Below are 15932 nucleotides of genomic sequence, written 5' to 3'. Positions count from 1 at the left end.
CCTTGGGAGGAAAGATTTCTGCATTCTTCAACCACATAGCAAGTTCCAGAATACAACCAGGGCTATAAGGTAAAACCAGAAGATTGGGATCCCCAGGTCTGACACCTGGAAGAGGGTGGTAGAGTAGGTGGGAAAGTTGTGACAAGTGAGAAAGGAGCATGGATGCCCGGAGCGGGCACGGGGTGGAATTAGGTTCCCCAGTCAAGGCCCTGGGAAGTGAATGGGGTAAAGGAAATAACCTCAAATTACTCTTTTTTTCCTTGACAACATCTTTCACCTGGAATTTCCCCCATGCTGTAGATGGGATCTAGGGATGGCTTCCTGCCACTGAGCTGTATCCCAGCTTTACTTTTAAGACGTGGTCCAGGCTGGCCTTGAACTTAATCTGTAACTGAAGCAGGCTTCCCATCCAGTGCTTCTGGCCCTTATTAGCCAGGGTTACAGGTCTAGAAACCAGCCTAGCTTTTGTTCAAGACTTGGTCAAGGTTGCCAGGCTGTGGCAGCACACACCTTCAGTCCCAGCACTTGGGAGGCAGAGGCAGGTAGGTCTCTAAGTTCAAAGCCAGCCTGGCCTACAGAGTGCCAGGACAACCAGGGCTGCACAGAGAAACCCTGTCTCAAAAAACCAAACAACTTGGTCAAGCATGTACCTTCACTGTAGGACCTGTGGGTCATAACCAATTTGGGGGGTCAAACAACCCTTTCACAGGAATTGCTTAAGTCCATCAGAAAACACAGATATTTATATTGGTATTCTTTTTTTTTTTAAAGATTTATTTATTTATTTATTTATTATATGTAAGTACACTGTAGCTGTCTTCAGACACTCCAGAAGAGGGTGCCAGATCTCGTTACGGATGGTTGTGAGCCACCATGTGGTTGCTGGGATTTGAACTCTGGACCTTCGGAAGAGCAGTCGGGTGCTCTTACCCACTGAGCCATCTCACCAGCCCCCTATTGGTATTCTTAACAGTAGCAAAATTACAGTTATGAAGTAACACTGAAAATAACTTTAAGGTTGGGGTCAGCACCGGGAACTGTATTAAAGGGTTGCAGTATTAGGAAGGTTGAGAACCACTGCTCTGGAGTCTGCAAACTTCTTACAGAGGTGGGGCAGGAGGCAGAGGGCAGCGGGAAGGGTCTGGGTCACATGAAAATGACAGAATCTGTTCTGGAGACAGGTCCACCCCTGCCTCGATGCATGGCTGCAGGTGTTACAGGCCCTCCACTCTCAAAAGAGTTGTAACAGCCACTTAGAGGCTGACACAGACAACCTCAGAGTCTGTGTGGATTATTCCCATGGTAGCCCTCAGGACAGCACCCAAAGCTACCACATTCCCAGGCCTTGGGACACGTGCCACCCTCCTGGAGAGCTACAGTCCCCTCCTGAGCATCTATGCCACCCCTGGGCCAGAAGCAGCAATAGACCTCGGGTACTATCCCACCATCTTCCTGATGCCCACCAGGAACTGACTAGGTCTACAATAAAGACATGCTGGAGAATTCAAAGGCCCAGGGACAAAGGAGAGGACACAGTCCCAGCACTGTAAGTACTTATTATTGCCACAGAGTGAGACCTGCCACGAGGTGATGTCACTGTTCCAGCAGAGCCCAGAGATCAGCTACAGAGTGGCCTGCACCTCTCTGTCCTAAGAGCTGAGGGTCAGTCAGAGCCTGGTGCAGTGGAAGCTCACAGGCTGTGAGTGAACAGCAGAGGAGCTGACCAGACTGGAAATGAAGGTCACCTCACTCAGAAGCAGGGAGTGGCCTTGGGTGCACTCTGTTGAGGCAGAGTCCTGGCAATGGAGGCTGAGAGGGGTGTGTGGAAGCCATGGAGATGAAAGGGATGGGAAGGGGGTCCCAGGTGACAGTGTGAGACCCAGAGAAATCTACAGGAGCTTAGGGCCCCAGTGGGTGTGAATCAGAAGTTTGGCTTGTGTTTTTTCAGCTCCACCATGAGGTGATGGATGTTGATGAGCTCGGCCCTGGCCGGGAGTGCGCGGAGCTGGGGCTGGGACAGCACCCGGTGGAAGCGATGGTAGAGCTGGATCAGCTGGGTCAGCGCCCCCTGCACAGAGGAGAGTCAGGGTCAGACTCATGGTGACCTGAGCAGTCAGAGCTTCACCAGGATCTCAGGCACAGATGCTTGTTGGCCTTCAGGGAGATCGTGTGATGCAGAGCCCAGGGGAAAGAGCGAGGAAACCGACAACCATGGAACACAGGCAAACGGTAGGAGTGGCCGGACACCTGTTGATGCTGGTTCCATTTCAGAAGTTGGTAAAACTCCACATTACATCCTGACTCAGGGATTCCACTGACGCCTTCCAGGAACTACCAAAGCCAGGGATCAGCTGAGTGAATCAGGCTGACCGCCAGATGAAAAGGTGTGTCAGAGAGCAAGCAGGGCTGGTGAACCAGCAAGGCCTGCCCAGGGCCGACCACCAGAATGATCTCGGAGCAAGAAGGGAAGGCCTACACCTGCCTGCCTGGCAGACGCAACCCCCAGCTGTCCCTGAAACTCCTGTCCCCAGTCAGAGAGGAGTTGTCTGCCTAAGTTGACTCCTTTGGCAGTACCCAACCCACCACTCAGTGTGACCACAAGACCCCCTTGTTAACCTCGCCCGCCCTTACATAGTGGGGCCGAGTGTCCAGTTCCCCAAGGCGCTAGGGGTCAGTGCTGCGGACACTCTGGACATTCATCTCCAGGATCAGCTCAAACCGAGGCCACAGCAAGGCAAGCACCTGCTCCCAGTACCTGCAGGCTTAATCAGAGTCAAAGGTCAGCTGTTTGGGGGTGCAGTCTGCCCAGGGAGCACAGCACCCTTCAGGGTGATGGTGAGTGGCTATTCCCGACACCAGTGCTGCCCCTGAGACACATGAATGGCAATAAGGGTGAAGGGCATCAGGTGAGGCAGAGCCCGGAGTCAGGACGGAGTTGTTTGTGTAAGATAAAAAGCTGACCGCATCCGGACACCAAGGACCAGAGCTCAGTGACCTGTCCAGGGCAGGGACGTCCCTCTTCACTGCAATGTTGCGGAACCGGAGAACAATGTGAATACAGAGAAAAACAGCAATGGCATCTTAGCAGTCAGCCAGGTAGGACTCCAGGTGTTTCTGTGGCAGACAAATGAATGTTAGCTTGTTGTTCAAGTCGCTGTAGGCAAACAGATGTACATTTATTTGGGACAAGGCACTGGCCAGGGATACCAGCTTCTTCCCTGTCCACAGGCACCACAAGCGGCCTGACCTGCTCACTAGCCACACTTATGTAAGTTCCCCACAGCAGAAGCTGGGGCTGAGCTTGGGATGGTAACTCCAGGGCCAAGGCTTAGAGAACACTCATTCTCCAGGAGTTGCTGTCTGCCTGTGCAAAGGCACAGAATACTGAAGCTCACCAATGTAATGGAGATCATGAGTCCCATGACAGCATGGTACAAGTCATATGCAGCCTAGCCAGACATGATGAAAAATTTACAGACAAAAAGATATTCACGACAAGAATTGTCGAGGAGGGCATAGTGGTGGCTGCGGAAGAGTGCTTTGAATGGATACTAACAAGACAGAGAGACACACGGATGGGTCTCGCATTGACCCCATGGATGTGCAGACTCAGCACAGCTTAGTAATCAGAGCTCATAAGACCACACACCCAACCTCCAGGCAGGGAGGAGCACCCTGAACAGGCACTGAAGATGGGGCACAGATCACAAGAAAAGCCCTCCCCACTGACTGCCGCCCCTACGTCCACTACAACTATTGCCTCCTGACAGTCAAGCCCCAGCCAGTCTCCCTTTGCATACCTCTACGTCCATGGCTCCTAACCTCTGGAATCACAGCAGGCCAGGGATATCCACCCCTGCACACACACCAAACTAGCACTCAGGGAACTGATCCCTGGCCACGGAGGGGTTGCCTCACCATACCCTCTGCTCTCCACGCTGGGCAGTATGGGGCACCAGGATGGGGGCCTCGAGCTCGACTGATGAGATGACAGCACCAGGGGTGCCCAGGGTAAAGATGGTGTTCCTGCTTCGGAGGGATGGCTTGGAGAAGAAGTGTGAACAACATCAGAGGCAGGGAAAACAATGAGACCGACCAGAAAGGATCCCAGGAAGCTAAATATGGCCAGGACAGCCCTTTCCAGAGCCAGAGCCTTGCTTGGCCTGACACCTGTAACGGCCATCAAGGTTTTACAAACCCTCTGAAATAAATGTGTAAAACTGTCAGAGTGGTGTGTGCTTCTTGGAGAGGAAGCTCTTGCTTTCACGTCCTCAAAGGTTGAGAAACACAGAACAGGTAAGAAACACAGACCTGGGCTGGAGAGATGGCTCAGGGATTAAGAGCATTGACTGCTCTTCCAGAAGTCCTGAGTTCAATTCCCAGCAACCACATGGTGGCTCATAACTATCTGTAATGGGATCCAACGCCCTCTTCTGGTGTGTCTGAAGACAGCTACAGTGTACTCATATAAATAAAATATTTTTTTTAAATACTTAAAAAAAAAATCTGAATGTGAACTTCATTTTCCCATCCTTGAACTGAGGGTTGACTGGCAGGTAAATTTAAGGATTGAGAATTCTTAGACTTTGGGAAGGACATAACTGGCAGATGGAGAACCTTCCAGAATCTCAGTCACTATGCTGTGTGTATCTGGTGGGACAGAATGAGGCTGTGGGAGCTGAGTGTGAACAGGGCTGTGCCCAGGTGAGCTCAGTCAGTTATTATCTTTGATATGGTCACCCCCACCACTGTCACCTCCGGGCTCTGCTTTCATCACTGTGAAGCACATGCTGAGAGTCTGTGATCCCAGGGACACAGGATGGCCAGAACCTTGCCCTGTCCTCAGGATTATGAGCAGCCCAGGCTGCTGTCTTGACTGTGGCTCTTTACTTTATGTCTTCTATGTTTATTCTTTGTATCTTTAGTTCATATGGAGGACTGAGTCTATTCTTTTCCTGTGAGTGCTTCCTGTCTGGTTCTCCTCATGGATGCCCAGGAGTTACAGCAGTAGGAGGTGTTTTCCCATTCTTGTCCCCTCCTGACACAACAAGGGCCCTGCTATCAGGACACTGTGGGATACACAGGTGAACTAAACTCTACAGAGCTCCTCCTTCCAAGGCGCCTCCGTGGAGTTCTCCCCATCTTTCCCATCTTTCCCCAGCTAACCCTGGATTGCAGGATCCACACAGAGGAGGGATCCACAGGCTCTCACCTCAGATCTGGTCCTGTTGGGTCTGTGCTGTGCCCATGGCCCCTGTCCTTCCCTGGCTCTGGGAATCCTGGTGCTGCCTCCAGAGAAGATTCAAGGGTTGACTGGATGAGAGTCTACTTTAGACTTATGTTTATTGTAAAAGCTGGTCCAGGGGCTGGAGAGATGGCCCAGGACAGAGTCACACTGTGCTGCCCTGTGACTCTTACCAAGAGGTTTCTCTTTCCACAGTGCTAGTGATTTCGGCTAACTGGGATCTGACAGTCACAAGGCAAACATGATAGAATTAACGACACATATGCTCTACATGTTTTCTCTATATTTCCATGGGATGAAGATCCTGTCTCACCTGGTGTGAGACCTTTGCCTCCTCTGTCCAGTGTCCACAGTGTTCACGATGCACAGAGCTGGGATGCTCAGGGGCAGACTCAGCTGTCAGATGCACAGAATCACTGTCCTAATGCTTTGGTCACTCCTTCCCTCACTTCAGCTCCTCTGTCATCTCTCACCAACACAGGGGTAAGCGCAGGGCAGTGGGGAGGGAGAGGAACTAAATCACATCTATTACATTACCCTGTTCTCAGCATTCTGCATGTAACTGTTACTCATCTCTTACTGCAGTTGATGAACCAACCTTTTCATAGGAGCGTGTACACAGTAACACACAGAGGCAGACAGGGTTACAGCTGTGCAGGGTTCAGACTCAGGCTACCAGAGGATTCTTTTCCCAGCAGAGAAGGGGACAACTGTCTAGAAGCAGTGTGTGGTAGCACACATGCTTGTTCATACGTGGACTCAAGATTTAAATATGTTAGACTGGAACAGCAAGGGGACCACTTGGGAATGGGCAGCAGGAGAGGCAGGACAGGGAGATTAGAGAAAGTGAAATGACCAGAGGGCCATGATTTACATGTGTGTATGTGCCACAATCTAACTGAGCATAGAGGTGTGTGCCACTGACCCCAGATCTGCATAGGGGGATCCAGAATGTTAGGGGTTTAAACACAGCCTCTGCTACATAGTGAGTCTGAAGGCTGCCTGAGGTCATGTGACCCCATCGCAATCAAAGGGACTACAGAGGATGCCTGAACCTGGAGCTGTGGGAGCTGGCATCTTTGTCATGCTCTCTGTGTGGTTGGGAAGATGCTGGAGCACATGAAGACAGTGTGGGCAGAGAAAGAGCACTGTGCTGCTGATGCACAGATCACCATCATGGCCTTAAGGTGCCACACACCTGCTTGTGTTCTTAGACTTGATGCTGATCTCCCTGCTGCTGCTGCTGATAGGTGCTGGGCATTTTGTGTGACTTCAGTGATGATCTACATTCAGCTTTCCACAGGGACTGTTGGGAGACACAGCATCCCAGGAAGGAGATCATGAGCCTTCAGGGTCTCAAACAGGATAGCATCCCATCACTTGCTAAGGACACCTGCTGAGCAAGGATACTGAAGCCAGACAGAACATCCAAACAGGAAACAGGTTAGGCCATTAAGGTCCTGTCTTTAATGACTTGGCTCTGAAACATCCCAAGTCCCTGAGTAATTTTTATAATTAGATTTAGAATCAAATATTCACACAAAGGCCACATACACATAAATGGAATTAAAGTTAAAGTGCACCAGTACACAATTCATCTGAAATATTTCTGTTGTTTAGTTTTAGAAGCAGACTTCTGTAAGTCTGTAAATTTCTCAGACAAGAACAAAGTGTTATTAGTCATAGAATATAGCCTCCCCTTGACATTGTGATTTGTCAGGAATTGGATTGCACCCCATTCCTGTCAACCAGGTGACACTCCTGTTATTGCCCCAGCTTATTTACATGTTAATTTGCATGTCAGGGTCTCATTAGCTCAACAACTGTTCACTGTCAGTGATGAGGTTTATCTGGCCTTTACAAAGTATCTTCAAGGGGCTGAAAAGATGGCCCGCAGGTAAGAACATTTGCTGTTCCTCCAGAGAGTGATGGTTGTGACTCAGCACCCTGTCTCCTTGTGGATGGGAGAAGGAGATCCGCCTGTAACTCCAATGTACCTCTGACATCATCTCCTGGTTTCCTTGGACACTGGACACTCACAGGCTTGTCTGTCTAGGCCTGTGGCTGAAGGCACCAGAAATCACCAAACCAAACCCTAAGGGATAATGAAAGAAATCAAAGCCAGTGTCATCTGTCACACATGGAGAAGTAAGATCTGGGGCACTTTGCTGAAATTTTCAATACCAGGAAGCCCATTTTAAAAACACATAATCCAGTTATTATAATTATTAGCTATATGCCTAGATTGGGCAGACCCCTTGTTACTTGCAGTTCCTCCTGGCCACTAGGTTCTAGTCCATTATGGCTTCCTCCTCCTCTTCAGTCTTCTCTCCTGCCCCTCTCATCCTTTTCTATTTCCCTACCTGCCCCCACTCTCAAACCTCCAGCCCCACCTTTCCCCTCCACTGCCCAACCACAGGCACGAGCCTTTACTGACCAGTTAAAATGGGGAGCAGGATCACTTGAGATCACCTGAGTACATGATGATCAGCAGCAGGACAGCCCACAGCTGGACACTAAGCTTGTTTCCTGCAGACCCTGTGTGATTTGTCTGTTCATCTCTCAGGAGCACATCCACAGCTGAGATAAGACCTAACAGAGATGCTTCTCTCTCCTGTAACTCCGGTACCGATTCCTGAACCTCGACAATCTTATATTTTACATCTTGTGTTCTGGAACACAGGGAACTCAGGGAAGAAAGAAGCATGGGGGTTTCGCCACCCAGACTCGGAGGAAGTTGGGATGTGTGGACCTGAGGAGTGGTGACCAGCCACATGGCAGAACTTAGAATAGTATAAATGGGATAACTGAATTATGAGATAGGTGGGAACTGGCATAGCATAAAGCGTAGGCATTCATAAATAAATGTAAGTCTGCCGTCATTATTCAGAGTAAGGGAGGACAAGCAGGAATCTCCGACAGATAACAGGAGCAGGAGCAAGCAGACACAGAGCAAGCCTTTCCTTCTTCCAGGTCTTCATGTCGGCTTCCAGCAGAAGGCGTGGCCCAGATCAGAAAGGGGGAGGGACTCCAGCTCAAATAGTCTGGATTACAAAGGGGGAGGGGCTCCTGCTCAAATATTCTGGATTACAGGTGTGTCTTCCTACCTCACAGAAAAGGATCAGAAATTGATCTTCCCACTTCAAATTAAGCAAAAACGCCTCACAGATGGTGTCCTCCATTTTGGGGTTTTAGTTAACCCCACATGTCGCTGACATCAAAGAAACAACACCATGGGTCCCTGTCCGAGTTCTGGAACTGCTCTGTTTGGGGCTTTGCAGCTCCTTTTAGCACCCATGGCTCTGCCTCCTGCCTCCCCTCTTAGAGGGAGTTTTCTTCCCACGGGTGGAGAAGCACGTAATGTTCTTCGGGATGTAAGTTTGATGAGAGCAGGGCGGCCTGAGACCTGAGAGCCCTGGAGAAGTGCAGACAGGAAGGAGGCCCTGGGGCAGCTCAGCAGCCTGGATCCCCTTTACCCTCAGTTCTGTGGGCTCAGACGCTGTTATCTTTTGTTTCTTCCACCAGGGAGCGCTGTTGCCCAAGAATATGATGCTTCTCTTCCATAGTCAACAGGTGAGACCCTGGAGGGACTCATGGAAACAGGTACCTCTGAATCCTGGAGAGGCTGAAGGGTGGCTGGAGTCACCTGTGTCACCAACATTTATTGCTGTTGTTTAAAATGGGACTGTGAATGAATCTGCACTAATGTCTGCTCTAATTTTCCAGTTAAGTTATCTGTGGCTCAGATTTGAAGAGATCAGGTAAAAAAAAATCCACAGAATCAAAAATGTATGAATTTAAAATTTCCCCACATTACTGATCAGGGATGAGCCCTCACATCACCAATGTGTGCTCTCTGGCATGAGAATCATCTTTTTTCCAGTGTCCAACCTGCACTGTCCTGAGGAACTCTGGGGCCAACTTGGTTATCAGATCCAATGTCCCACACAACGCGGCATTCATGTCCCTTATCTCATCGGCTCAAAGTGGGAGTGAAGGTCAGAGAGAGAGAGTGAGAGGGTCACAGATTACATAACTTCTATGATATTATCATCATTATTCTGTGGTATAGTTGGTGACAGTTCCTCTCTACTGTGAGTTAGTCACTAAAGCAACTGCACCATGGAGGTGCAGACACAAGGAAGTGCAGTGAAGACAGGGATCAGAGCCCTGCTGTCTGTGGTCTGCACATGGTCCCTTACCAGTGGACAAGGGGGGTCTACTGTGCTGAGAGAATGACCCACGTGAACAATCTCAGGACTCAGAATGAAGATACTTGTAAAAACAAAGCCACTTGGAACCACAGACATTTTGTGTGCAAAACAAGAGGAGTCTGAGTCTAGGAGGCTGAGAATGTCTGAGGGAAGAGGCAAAGTCTCCTCTTTACAAATGAGGGTCCTGCAGTGACTACTGGCAGTGTGACCTGCCCTCTGCAGGTGAACAGGGCCTGGTCTTTGTGGGGTCCCTGTGGGGCTTGCAGGCCAGCGCCTCTGCTTTAAGGAGAAGCCTCTCTCCATGGCATCCCCAAGCACTTGTACTGCCATTGTGTCCCCGGAAGTGGCTTTTCTTTCAGAAGACTCCAGGGTGTGACTTCTGAAGCAAAGAAGGAAGAGGAAGGGTGGAGGAGGAGACACAGAGAGTATGGCCTGCGGGTCTCTCTGGTGCCCAGACAGCTTCTGGGTCAGAACTCGGTGACATCATGACAAACAGCTCTCTGTCCCCAGCACAGGGTTCAGGAAAATCTTAGTCTCCAGGCGGTGAGGTCAGGGGTGGGGAAACCCAGGGCTGGGGATTCCCCATCTCCCCAGTTTCACTTCTGCTCCTAACCTGGGTCAGTTCCTTCTGCCCAGACACTGATGACCTGATGACAGCTCTCACCCCCATTGGCTGGCGCGATCCCAGGTAACCAATCAGCGTCGCTACGGCCCTGCTTATAAAATCCACACAGCCCGCGGGACTCAGAGGCACCGGATCCCAGATGTGGGCTATGGCACCGTGCACGCTGCTCCTGCTGCTGGCAGCCACCCTGACTCTGACCCAGACCCGCGCTGGTGAGTGCGGGGTCGGGAGGGAAATGGCCTCGGAGGGGAAGGGCGGGGGCGACACCGGGGAAGCCGCGTCCCTGCGTGGCTCTCCGGACCCACCGCTCCTTCTCCACCAGCGTCCCGAGCCCCGCGTCCCGCTCCCCTCTCCGCCCGCTCACCCGCCCGGGGTCTTGCGAGGATGTTGGAGTCTCACTCCGCGCCTCCTCTAGGCTCACACTCGCTGCGGTATTTCTACACCGCCATGTCCCGGCCCAACTTCGAGAAGCCCCGATTCATCTCTGTCGGCTACGTGGACGACACGCAGTTCCAGCGCTTCGACAGCGCCGCGAAGAATGCAAGGGCGGAGTCGTGCGCGCCGTGGATGGTGGAGAAGTTGGAGTATTGGGAGGAGCAGACAAAGAGCGCCAAAACCAACAAGCAGTGGTTCCGAGGGAGCCTGAGGACCGCGCTGACCTACTACAACCAGAGTGCAGGCGGTGAGTTACCCCGGGTCGGAGGTCACGACCCCGCCACGTTCTGACACGGGTATACAGAGACGTCCAGGGTCCCAAGTCTGAGGTTCCAGAGCAGACCCAACCCGGGACTGGTTTCCTTTTCCGTTTGGAGAAGTCAGAGGGCGGAGCGAGTGAATGATGCTGACCGCGGGGTCCCGCAGGCTCTCACACCTTCCAGCAGATGTACGGCTGTGACGTGGGGTCGGATGGGCGCCTCCTCCGCGGTTACTGGCAGCTTGCCTACGACGGCCGCGATTACATCGCCCTGAACGAAGACCTGAAAACGTGGACTGCTGCTGACAGGGCTGCGCGGAACACCCAAAGCAAGTGGGAGCAAGAAGGTGCTGCAGAGTATTATGAGGACTTTCTGAAAGGCGCATGCGTGGAGAGGCTCCGCGGATACCTGCAGAAGGGGAAGGAGATGCTGCTGCGCACAGGTGCAGGGGCCCTCGGGCTGGGGCTCAGTCCTGGAATCTTGGAATTGCTTTTTCTTTTTTTCTATTTCTTCTTTCTTCCTTTTTTCTTTACTTTTTTTTTTTTTGAGTGCATTATTTTGTTTCTAGTCAGTTTTTGTCTGCACTGGAGTGAGCCTGTTTCTCCATGCCCTTGTATTATCATTTGTATCAGTCTCCACAGGTGGCAGGGAAGGCTGCTAACCTGGATAATTAGACAAGTTAAATCAGGGTTCTAATTAAAGGAGAGATTCCTGTGAACTTAGACTGTTTCCTGTCAGAACTAAACATCCAGAAGCCTCCTGCTCTTCCTCTACCACCACAAGTTACAGTGCTCTCCCCCCTCCACCACCACCCCGCCCCAGTGAATCAAGACATGGACTCTGAGAGACAGGGTCTTCTGCAATCCAGGGCTGGAGTGAGAGGGAAGATCCACACACCCTGTGAACTTGCAGAATTCCTAGTGAGTGGGGCACTGGGGTCCACAGCACACTCCTGGGGACCTGTGTAACACACTTGTATCTTGTCCCCAAGAGGCAGGAACTGGGAGTCATTTTCTCTGGCTGAGGGTCAGAGGTTCACCACATTTCTGCTACACAACTTGTGATAGCTGCTCACTTGGACTGACAGTTAATATTGGTCAACAAGATGACCACAGTGGTTGAGTCTCTATGGTAACACCCTTCCAGTAGCACATGGCCCTAATTTCTAATTTAGCTATGAACTCAAACACATATTAAATTATTTAGTTTCTGCCTGGCAGTGGTGGCACACGCCTGTAATCCCAGCACTTGGGAGGCAGAAGCAGGTGGATTTTTGAGTTCAAGGCCAGCCTGGTCTAGAGAGTGAGTTCCAGAGACAGCCAGGACTATACAGAGAAATCCTGTCTTGAAAAAAAAAAATTAGTTTCCATTCCATCTTCCATTCTGTGACTACCTCTCTCATGCTATAGAACATCACATAAGGATGACCATGGTGACCCACTGGCTCATGTGGATTCCCTCTTAGCTTCTGAGTCCCCAGAAAAATTCTGTACTGAGGGGACCAGCTCGAACAATTGGTCACTAGTGCAATGACAGTGGAAGTATCAAACAGAGACATAGTTCAGTGTCATCAATGATTTAACTGACTCTTGATTAGATTTCAGTTTGTCTTCTTAATTGTGGGATTTCTTAAATCTTCCACACAGATCCCCCAAAGGCACATGTAACCCATCACCCCAGATCTAAAGGTGAAGTCACCCTGAGGTGCTGGGCCCTGGGCTTCTACCCTGCTGACATCACCCTGACCTGGCAGTTGAATGGGGAGGAGCTGACCCAGGACATGGAGTTTGTGGAGACCAGGCCTGCAGGGGATGGAACCTTCCAGAAGTGGGCATCTGTGGTGGTGCCTCTTGGGAAGGAGCAGAATTACACATGCCATGTGTACCATGAGGGGCTGCCTGAGCCCCTCACCCTGAGATGGGGTAAGGAGGGTGTGGGTGCAGAGCTGCGGTCAGGGAAAGCTGGAGCCTTCTGCAGACCCTGAGCTGGTCAAGGCTGAGAGCTGGGGTCATGACCCTCACCTTCATTTCCTGTACCTGTCCTTCCCAGAGCCTCCTCCATCCACCAAGACTAACACGGTAATCATTGCTGTTGTGGTTGTTGTGGTTGGAGCTGTGGCCATCCTTGGAGCTGTGGTGGTTTTTGTGCTGAAGAGGAGGAGAAACACAGGTAGGAAAGGACAGGGTCTGAGTTCTCTCTCAGTCTCCTTTAGAAGTGTGCTCTAGGGCTGGCGAGATGGCTCAGTGGGTAAGAGCACTGACTGCTCTTCCGAAGGTCCTGAGTTCAAATCCCATCAACCACACAGCAACTTACAACCATCTGTAATGAGATCTGGCACCCTCTTCTGGTACATCTGAAGACAGTTACAGTGTACTTATGTATAATAGTAAATAGATCTTTAAAAAAAGAAGAAGAAGAAGAAGTGTGCTCTATTCATTAATGGGAAACCCATCTACACCCAACATTGCTACCTTCTCCAACTGGGTCCTCTGTCAGTTCTGGGAACTTCCAAGATCTTCCTTGAACTCTCACAGCTTTCCTTCTCACAGGTGGACAAGGAGGGGACTATGCTCCAGCTCCAGCTTAGTGTGGGGGACAGGGTTGTCATGTGGACATTGCAGTGAAGCTGGAGATGTTGCGGAGCTCTGGGAACCCATAGTAACTCTTCCAGAGAAATCTTCCAGGGCCTCAGTTGTTCCAATATGAATACATATATGTACATATGCATATACATTTTTTACCCTTGGCAGGGACAGCTCCTAGAGCTCTGATGTATCTCTCCCAGATGGTAAAGGTGACACTCTGGGGCCTGATTGGGGAGGGGCAATGTGAATATGATTGGGTTTCAGGGACTCCCAGAATCCCCTCTGAGTGAGCTGTGGGTTGTTGGAATGTTGACTTCACAGTGATGGTTTATGACCCTCATTCTCTAGGGTGAAGACAGCTGCCTGGTGTGGACTGAGTGACAGACGATGTGTTCATGTCTCTCCTGTGACATACAGAGGCCTCAGTTCTCTTTAGACAACAGTGTCTGATGTTCCCTGTGAGCCTATGGACTCAATGTGAGGAACTGTGGAGCCCAGCCTGCCCTGCACACCAGGACCCTGTCCCTGCACTGCCCTGTGTTCCCTTCCACAGCCAACCTTCCTGCTCCCGCCAAACACTGGGTACATCTACATCCTGTCAGCTCCATGCTGCCCCGAGCTCCAGCTCCTCACTTCCACACGAAGAGTATGTGACCTTGATTGTTATCATCTTGAGCTGAGGGTTGATTGCTTGTTAATTTAATGGTTGAGAATACTTAGCATTTTTGTCTTTTTTTTTTTTTTTTAAATAAATGGCAGATGGAGAACCTTTCAGGAACTGTGTCACTGAGCTGTGTGTATCTGTTGGGAGAGCATTAGGCTGTGAGAACTGAGTGTGAACAGGACTGTGCACAGGTGGTCTCAGTTATTTATTTTCTTTAATGGATTCACTGTGTGAATCCGGGCTCTACTCTCTCCATCACTATGAAGCACATACCGAGAGTCTGTGATCTCAAGGACACAGCAAAGGCCTGAGCCTTGTCCTCTCCCCAGGATTGTGAGCCCCAAGGGCTAAAGATCAGAACTCATCTGGGGATCCTTTAAAGTGCTGTGTGCACAAGATAGGTCATGTTACATTTCCTTCCATTGTAGCTTCTAATGATGCAGTCATGAATCTGCCCTGGGTGCTCCCTGTACCCCTGCTACTGTGATGATTTCTGCTTCTCCTTCTTCCCAGTGTCTTTTACAGTGATCTCAGGGGTCTTATGTGATTTCCTGTTGATCTTTCAGGAGTGCATCCACAGCTAAGATAAGAACCTGTTGGCTTAGATTTTTCAAAACCGATTTTTCATAAGGGTTCTTACATGCTTTGTTTGTTTGTTTATTTGTTTGTTTGTTTGAGCAAGGGTTTCTCTGTGTAGTCCTGGCTGTCCTGGAACTCACTCTGTAGACCAGGCTGGTCTTGAACTCAGAAATTCGCCTGCCTCTGTCTCCCAAGTGCCGGGATTAAAGGTGTGCGCCACCACTGCCCGGCTGTTCTTACATGCGTTATCCTCCCTTCTCATCCACTAACCACCAGAGGTAATGCAAGAGAAAGGATATTAGGATATGGGGGAAGTTGATCTGTTTAGAAACAATTTGTTGGAGCAAATCTCATTTGTGTTGTCAGGATATCAGCAGTTTGGTTCACAAAAATCAGCAAAGTCTGGTCAATTCAGAAGAAGCTGGGAAGCTCAGCTGTTTGCTGTTTAGAAGTAGTTCCTTGGGGTGATTTCAGACTCCCGTTGTCAGGATACCAGCAGTCCAGTTCAATAGTGTCAGGATTGCAAACATGAATCAGGAGGGGTGGCATGATCCAACAGAAACAGTCCGATTCAACAAGAGTCAGCAGGAGGGACCAGGGCCAGCAGGGATGCCAGAACTTCTCTGTCCTGCCCCTCTCAACAAAGTGAAGATCAGCCAAAGGAAGACACAAGACCAATGAAGCATTGTAAAGCCGGCTATGCAAGCCCACCATTACTGTCCCTTGAGTCCTATTATACTCCCTACAAACATCGTGTGTCCTCCCATGGGTCTAGCCTCCCATGGGTGTTGCCTCAGCAAAATTCCCCATGAGTCTGTATCAGCCGATGTATCCAGAAACTTCCACTTCCCTCTGCCAATCACCCCAAGTCTGCAGAAGCAGCAAGAAGCTGCCAGAACATCACCAGAAATTTTTTGGTGCATTTATCTCTATGGAGTCACCAATAAACAATGGTAAGTGTAACATTATTATCTTTTTAATCCTATTTTAAATGATGGGTTTTAAATGCTTTAACCTCCCTTTTAACCCAACACCCAGAGGTAGTGGAAAAGAGAGGATGAGAGGGGGAAGTGGACCTGTTTAGAAAGGTTCTTTGAGGAACTCCTGTCAGTGTTGGCTGGAAACCGGCAGTTCAGTTCACAGAGTAACAGCAGCTGCTCCATTCACTCAGGGTTCACGGATACATCAGCAGTCCAGTGTGGACTGGACTTGGGAATCGGCTGGGGTGGCCCTACCTGGTGAGACTGCCAGGCTTCAGCCTTGGGCCTCGTCAGCAGGAGGGACCTGGAGGAATGTCAGGAGAAGTTTTCAGAGCGTCATACAGC

At 50.3% G+C, this 15932-nt stretch overlaps 1 protein-coding gene and 1 pseudogene across 3 annotated transcripts; one reads left to right on the top strand and one right to left on the bottom strand.

Moving 5' to 3' along the window:
- Positions 1 to 1921: 1921 nt before the first annotated feature.
- LOC115030340 (vacuolar protein sorting-associated protein 52 homolog) lies at positions 1922 to 4058 on the bottom strand (annotated as a pseudogene).
- A 6101-nt stretch (positions 4059 to 10159) lies between these two features.
- Positions 10160 to 14142, top strand: LOC110288635 (H-2 class I histocompatibility antigen, K-D alpha chain-like). Of its 3 annotated transcripts, XM_029473867.2 has the most exons (7): positions 10160 to 10296; positions 10500 to 10766; positions 10946 to 11221; positions 12426 to 12701; positions 12829 to 12948; positions 13530 to 13573; positions 13713 to 14142. In XM_029473867.2, exons 1-7 carry the CDS (start codon positions 10224 to 10226, stop codon positions 13743 to 13745), a joined length of 1089 nt encoding a protein of 362 aa, XP_029329727.1. In that variant the 5' UTR covers positions 10160 to 10223; the 3' UTR covers positions 13746 to 14142. The 3 variants fall into 3 exon arrangements, with proteins under 3 accessions (XP_029329727.1, XP_021010592.1, XP_021010591.1); XM_021154933.3 differs by lacking the exon at positions 13530 to 13573; XM_021154932.3 differs by having other exon boundaries at positions 10187 to 10296; positions 13530 to 14142.
- Positions 14143 to 15932: the final 1790 nt, after the last annotated feature.

Source organism: Mus caroli, unplaced genomic scaffold (assembly GCF_978045245.1).
Source record: "Mus caroli unplaced genomic scaffold, Mus_caroli_1 scaffold_18, whole genome shotgun sequence".
NCBI classification, from domain to species: Eukaryota; Metazoa; Chordata; class Mammalia; order Rodentia; family Muridae; genus Mus; species Mus caroli.
Note: the sequence above shows the minus strand (reverse complement) of the source record. Positions and strands in the feature narration are given on the sequence as shown.